At 36.0% G+C, this 7,845-nt stretch overlaps 1 protein-coding gene across 1 annotated transcript; it reads left to right on the forward strand.

Annotated features, from left to right (window-relative positions):
* The first annotated feature begins 1,700 nt into the window (after positions 1-1,700).
* LOC110098472 (17.6 kDa class I heat shock protein-like) lies at positions 1,701-2,321 on the forward strand. The gene has a single exon (XM_020825314.2). The coding sequence runs from the start codon at positions 1,757-1,759 to the stop codon at positions 2,252-2,254; it is 498 nt and encodes a 165-aa protein (XP_020680973.1). The 5' UTR covers positions 1,701-1,756; the 3' UTR covers positions 2,255-2,321.
* The last annotated feature ends 5,524 nt before the right edge of the window (positions 2,322-7,845 follow it).

Raw genomic sequence — 7,845 nt, forward strand, 5'->3', positions numbered from 1 at the left:
TGCTTTGCCGAGTGGATTGCATTTCAATTTTCATTGCATAATTTACGGCTTGAGAAAGTGACCATACCGTGTTCAATTCGAGCTTGTTATGAATTGAATCCTTGAGGCCCCCCACATATCGAGCTACCAGTTGGTTTTCCTACTCATTCAAATTATTTCGGGCACTCAATCTATAAAATTCTTCGGTATAGTCGTTGACGGACCGATTTCCTTGTATGAAATGTTGGTATTTCATATAGAGCATTTGTTCATAGTCTGTAGGAAGGAAGTGTCCCCGAAGCAGCTGCTTCATCCGGAACCAACTGCGTACCGGACCTTTACCTTCTCGACGCCGCGACTGGATCATCTGCAGCCACCAAGCGCTAGCCCCGCCCTTTAATCGACACGCCACGTATTTAACCTGCTTCTCAGGTTCAATCTACATATACTCGAAGAAGGTTTCCACCGATCGTTCCCAATCGAGGTAGTCTTCGATGTGCAACTTTCCGTCAAAAAAACGGAATGTCCAATTTGACTCTAAACTCTCCATTTGAACGATCCTGTTCTCGGACTCTCCTCCGGCGAGGCGCCGTCATTTCTTCCTCTGACTCTGATAACTCCAGATTCGCGAACTGTTCCATACCTTCGTCCGAATCGGAAGCAAACGTCTCCGGTGCATGGTACCTTGGTAATCTTCTTGTTCCGCCCCGTCTGTGAGTTGCTGATATGGTTGCCGGCAAACCCCCTCGTGGTTCGGCATTGCGCTCTAACAGAGCGCGGATATCTCTCAAGTCTCGCCGCACCTCGTCGGAGAATCGACGGAAGTCTGCCGTCAATTCCTCCGTGTGCCTGGCCAACCCAGAGTGTTCGGCCCACAGGACCTCCAAGCTTTTTTCCTCCACGTGAGCCACCCGCTTGCTGCCTTCCGCCATTTAGCTCTGATACCAGAAATGATGTAGTACCTGCACTAAAAAGCTTAACAACAAGAAGAAGAAGATGATAATAAACTCTATAGAGATTGAACTTCCAAAAACTGAGTACTCCTACAGCTTCTCCCTACAAATACTACCTTCGGCTAAACCTCCTAGAAACAAAAATAACACCTGGAGATAAAAGTGGCTCTGAGCCCAAACGGTCCAAAACAGTAAAAAGGCAGAGAATATTCTAACTAACTAAAAGTGCTTGAATAAGATGTCCCTCCGGTGCACCGTCTAAAGATGCTCCGCATCACCCTCCCTACAGTTTAATTTACTTTCTATCTCTAAGCTAACTAAATATAACGATATCTTAATTATATTTAATCATTCGGGTTTTGTTTTTAAGTATCTGAAGATGCATGAAACACTTCTACAAAGATCATGTCATAATGGATTGTATCCGATTCGGACGGCAGCTCTACATCCCCCACCGAAGGCTTTATATGTTACCCACACTGCATCCAATAATTTTTAAGCGCCGCAAATCCTCTCAAATTCAATAATTTATTTTCACAAATAAATTTATTGTTTTTAAATTATATATTTATCTACAAACAAGGCCTACTAAATTAAAACTGAATTTAAAATAATTAACAAAAACAATTGTTAAAAATAAACTTCTAAAATCCTCAATAGAAAGTTAGAAGCTAGTAGAACTCCCTGGACACCTCCCCTCTTCTCAGAAACCAGAACCCTCCCGAACCCACAAGAAGCCGACTCTCCATTCTCTGAAACCCTATAAAAATCCAAACAATATCGCTGTCTCGCTATCATCAAATATTCTGCGCATTCCGGCAAACATGTCGCTTGTCCGCAATTGTCCCTTCTTCGCTTCTAACCACAGCAACGTTTTCGACCCTTTCTCCCTCGACCATTGGGATCCCTTCGGAACCTGCCCCTTTCTCAAATCCTTCACTTCCCCCATCTCCATCGACGGCTCCTCGCCGTCCCCGGCCTACTACGCACGTGTGGACTGGAAGGAGACGCCAGACGCGTACGTGTTCAAGGTCGATCTTCCAGGACTGAAAAGGGAAGAGGTGGAGGTGAAGTTAGAGGATGGGCGAATACTACACATCAGCGGCAATCGGAAGCGGGGGGAAGAGGAGAAGAAGACCGACACTTGGCACCGCATCGAACGGAGCATCGGTAGCTTTTTCCGCCGCTTCCGACTTCCGGGTTCTACTAAGGCGAGTGATGTGAAAGCTGCCATGGAGGACGGGGTGCTTACAGTCACTGCTCGCAAGGAGGAGGAGGAGAAGAAGAAACCTGTGGTGAGAAGGATTGAAATCTCCGGTTGAAGGGCGGAATTGAAGGTGTGAGTTCTTACAATATCCATGCGAAGTCTTGATTGCAATCTCTGAGTGTTTGAAAATTAAAATGGTTTGGTATTGTATGTACCTTCTTATGTATAAGCTATGCTGTGATACTGTTGTAAAAGATGAGTTCTAATTAAAAAAAAAAACTTTATTAACTGCTGGGGTTTGGCTTACAATCTTGATCTGATAGAGTTTTAAGGAGAGATTTTATGGCTTATTGGATAATTTTCTGAAACGAATCCGCAGCAATAAGAGAAAAAAAAAAATTTTTTTTTTTTTGAGAAAGAAGGTTGATTGGTAGTAAAATGAGTTGGAGAAATTTAAGAAGGAGCGTGATTAAAATTTAATTAAATTAAAAAAATTTAGATAGACAGTACACGCTGATTATTTTAGCGTCTTTTTTTTAAAGAAAATATATAATTTATAACATCCGTTACAGATATATCTTGTGATTTATATGGTATATATTTTAAATACAAAAGCACTTGATTTAAGTTCGAAATTCACTTACACAGCATATAAAATTATTTAAATTTTAAAATAAATTATAATAAAATAAAAAATATATAAATTTAATATTAAAAAAATAAAATGGGATTAATAGTCAGGTTTTAAATTTAAAAATGATTTTTACAGGAATTAAATTAAGATTGAGAGTGATTGAAAATAACATTAAAGCATTTCATTTTATGTCATGAAGAAAATGTCACCCGGAATGATGTTTACAATCAATTACAAATAACAGATGCTTTGTGAATTAATTTGGCTTAAGAACAAGCACTCTCCACACTTTACTCTCACTCCTTTTAATGTTTTGTATAATAAGTAAACAACCAACCCTCAATAATTTGAAAAAAATAATAAAAAAATTATTTATACTTAGTATAGAACTGACATAGGCTCCATGTCGCTCCAAAGATTGATGTTGCGTGCTTAACAAATGAATTAGCGTTTTGGCACTCATTGTTTTAGCTTAGCCACATTGTTAGGTTGAATCACATGACGCTTCATAAATGAACCGCTCTAACTCCCTCACTGCAACAGTGTTCGTAATGTTGTATGACACTGAGCACTTCAGAAGACAGCATTGTGGGGATGAATTTATTTCTGGAACTAAATGACAGTAGGGTGATACTCATGTTGCAGTGCTTGATGGATTGGTGTTGGGGTGCTGAATTAATTTGCAAAATTCTAAAACTTAGTTACTCAGAGTGCTCTAGCGTGGCGTTGGAGCAACGTTGAGACATGACATGTCTTGGTGCCGCAGCGCTGGAGCCAATTTATCATTTTGTGATATTTTTCCTGAATTCTCCTATGCAACATCAACTAAAACAAATATTTTTATAGGAATTTATGACCAAAACATCAACATAATTCTCACTTATCAGTTATCAACCAAATTTAAATTAAATCCCTTGGAGCTACAATAATGTTTGGTGGGAAAGCTTTTCTAGTTCATCTGAAGGCAAAGGAGAATGAAAAAAGCCTTCAATAAAATAGCAATGTGGATGCTGAAAGGAGTCGCCAGAAAGCAACAAGAGGTCATAGCAATGCTGCAAGAGAGACAGAGAACCTTGTTGACATAAAACCTTAGAAGAGCTCTCTTGTAACCACAAGGAAACTAGTACTTATCTTCTAAATAGAATGCTTTGAGCATCATAGCAAATTCAAATAGATTATTCATAACTAGGAGTGCCAAAATTTGATCATGGGCAATGTAAGGGTCGAATCCAACATCTATCCGCTATTGCTTGACTCGACACGGTTTTCCAAATGGATCAAAAATCCTAATCGGGACCCGACCCACGTATTCGAGCGTGCTACGACACAAATAAGACACGGACGGCATCAACAACACCGACAAATGGGACGACGGCGCGAAAATTGACGATTGTGCTACGAGTCGATGATGGCACGACAATTGATGACAACACAGACGACAAGTCGACTACAGCACGGACTAAATCGCGGAGGAGGAGTCGACGACTGCACGGACGAAATCATAGACAACGAGTCGACGACGTCTCGACACTATGTTTCCCGGTCAACCAAAGTTGGTTTTGGGTTTCCAGGTCAACCCGAACCCAACCCAGTTTTACAAATGGATTGAAATCCCGAACCTGACCCATTTCTCAAACTGGTTGACCCTAACCAAGAATATTCGAGTCGTGTCAAATATTGACACCCCTATTCATGGCATACTACGAAAGCTTGAGTTTAATACTTCATATACCTTCAAAACAAACATAAATCTCAACAAATCCTCCATTTGCATCTTAAATACAAGTAACCAAATTTTTTATGTTGCTATTGAAGATTAAAATATGATTAGAGGAGTACATAATATAAAATTTTGTTATTAAACTATAAAATATTTGATTGTGCAAATTGATATTTTTTATTACTTCAGATTTTAAATAATGAAATATTCTCTCTAACATAAAATATATACATATATACATTTTGAGAAAGCCCGTTTAAAAATGGATTTTTTTTTATTATTGTTCCGAAACTTTGGATAAAGTTTTATTTTTGAATTATTATGACTTAGTAATATGTAAATAGATATAAATATACGAATGTGGATTAGATTAAAAAAAATTATTAGCGCTTTTTAAATAAAAATGATAATTCATTTCCTAATGAATTAGGCGATGCATTCCATCTCTCAAAGACTGAGCAAAACATGCAGAAGCGTGGTGGGCCTGCAAGGCGGCCTTGGGCTTTCTCATACTTTAGGCCGTAGGTTGACGGGCAAAACGAAAAAGAGTGGACCTTTGTAATGGGCTTCTGGTACAGTTGCTTTGTTATAGTGATTATAATAATTTAAATAAGAATAAGATCTATTTTGATTTTGTTTGGCTCTATAATAACTTAGGGTACACTTGGGACGGATGTGTTTGGGACAATTTTTTTAATGCTTTAGTTTGGATTAGAAAGTTATTTTTTATAATAATTTAAAAAAATTACTTTCTCCACATATTATTAGATAATAAATATAATGGATAAATTAGTTCTTAGAAGTTCGTTAGGCTTAAAGGTTAACATTAGGTGTCTTAATGGGTCATCTCATGAGTCTAGAAATACTCCTCATGTGGTGTATGGGGCGAAACCAGCCTTTCATTTTAGGGAGGACAAATTTTTCATATTAATAGGCTAATATTTAATAAAAATAAAATGAGGACATAATTCAAAAGCAAAATATTGTATTCCATTATTATAGGTAAATTAAAAATCATTAAAATAATATTAATCTATTTTATATTTTTTTGATAATATTGGATTATCATCTTTCTATAATCATAAAATTAGTAGACTGTGTTCTTGGTTCTTCATTAAATCTTTATATTTTTTCTAGTCTTATTTTGTATGCTATCTTGCTCTCTAATCTTACTCAACCACCTTGACTTTTAATACTCTACTATTGGAGTTTTAAAAGATGCCAGTAAAGACAAAAGTTAGCGTCTTTTTGCACATTGTACTCTAACCAATTAGTGTATTCATCAAATCACTTTGGATGCAATATTTCTAAAAAAAGGTTTGGGGAATTGATGATTTCTAGGTTGATAGGGTCCCTTCAATAGATATGCTCTCTGAACCTTATCTTTATCATTTACACCATAACTCGAAATTGGAAGTCGGAGTCCAGGATTTGTTGATCGGGTGCTTTTCTCAGTTTCCAATCCAATTTATTTATGGTGTTTATTTTGGTGGGCTTCATAAGATGGCTTTTATGTGATTATGTTGATAAAATCGGTGTAAGTTCTCTTCTTCGTTAAATTTCTTTCTTGAAGTTATAAAACATATTTTATGAATTGGTGAAACTTGATAAATTCTATCATTGGATATTAGACATTAACATTTTTTAAAAACTTTAAAAACACTTACAAAAACTCATCATATCCAAGGATTCCATGTTCACCCTCAATACGAACGAAATATAAAATCATCCTTTTGTTAAAGACGCTTTTCATCTACAAGTGAGCAACTGGATGAGATTATGATACAAATTGTGATTAGCAATTTTTAGAATTTGGCAATTAGGAAAGGATAACGCCAATTTTTAACAAAGGATTTGATAATTTGATTATTATTTATCCAAATACAAGAGAACACTAAAAAAATGAAGTTGGCGGATGAAGACAACGTACCAGAGCGGAGAAGTCGAAGAAAAATAGAGTCCTCGCGCTCCTCCAAGTGAGCAAGCGGAGATTTGAGATAAACAACGAGCATCGATTGACGAGCGCACGAGGGGATTCAGCAGAGAGGGGAGAGCCATGGGCATCACGAGCAGAGTCTTCAATGGAAGCAGACAAAAAATGTGAGAAAGGTTCAGTTAGGGCAAATTTTAATATGTTGTAGGGGCAAATTACTAAATAGCCCTACCTCTAATAAAGATTTTACACTTTTTTAGGGGGGCAAATTGATGGGCTTCTTAGGATGGCTTTTATGTGGTTATGTTCACATAATTGATATGATTTATCTTCTTCAATAAATTTCTTGCTTGAAGTTAGAAAACGTGTTTTATGAAATGGTGAAACTTGTTAAATTCTATCATTGGAAGAATGCAATATTAGCTTTAACATAAAATTTTAATATTACATTCTTACCACTCATATAATATTTAAATATCAAATAAAGCACTCATATATTTAATTCTTAACACTCGTACCACCTTCTAAACTTTAATATTTCATTCCATGCACCCATATTTTTTCTATTGGTGGTAGTCATATAATATTAAAGTTTTAGGTGTTAGATATGTAAATATTAGAAAATAAAGTGGTATGTAAATTAACTCCCCTTATTTGAAACTTTAAAAACACCCCCAAAAACTCCTCATATCCAATTATTTCATGTTCACCCTAAAAATAATTGCCCCCCTCGGCTGATTGTGATTCCGCCCCTATGAATTATGGCAAGAGACCAAAATGTTTAAAAAAGTGAGGGTTGAGTCATATATCTATTCCCCTCTAATTTTTTTTTTAATTATATGCATTCTATAATTACTCAATATCTACTAAGAGAATTAGACAAACTTTAAATCATATTATTATCATTTAATCTTTTTTGTTAAAATATATACATACATATACATACATATACATACATATATATACATATATATACATATATATACATATATATATATATATATATAACTTTCAAATAAATTTTATATTTACAAATAATTTTGAATTTCGCTTAATGAATTAAATAGCGACAAAAAAAATTTAGTTCCTTTACTCAATGAGCAAAATCAAGCAGCATTTAACCTCTCATAAATTCTTCTGATTTACACCCATAAATCCAATAGCTTTATGCCTTTATGAGAATCAGCCGTTGAACTGAACTCATCACCTTTACAGTTTCCAACATAATTGCTTTTGTTACTTTCTCCATGGATTTCTCTGGCCTCACTGTCCATGATGCATTAAATGCAACATCTTCTCGCCATTGTTGCTCATATTCCCTTCACATGAACCTCATTTTTGCCTCACGAGAAAGATGGAACGCTGGACTGCAGAAGAATTTAATGCCCCAAGTTATTTATTATTGTCTAAGGTTCTCGT

The sequence above is a fragment of the Dendrobium catenatum genome, unplaced genomic scaffold, assembly GCF_001605985.2.
Source record: "Dendrobium catenatum unplaced genomic scaffold, ASM160598v2 fragScaff_scaffold_71, whole genome shotgun sequence".
Classification (NCBI taxonomy): domain Eukaryota; kingdom Viridiplantae; phylum Streptophyta; class Magnoliopsida; order Asparagales; family Orchidaceae; genus Dendrobium; species Dendrobium catenatum.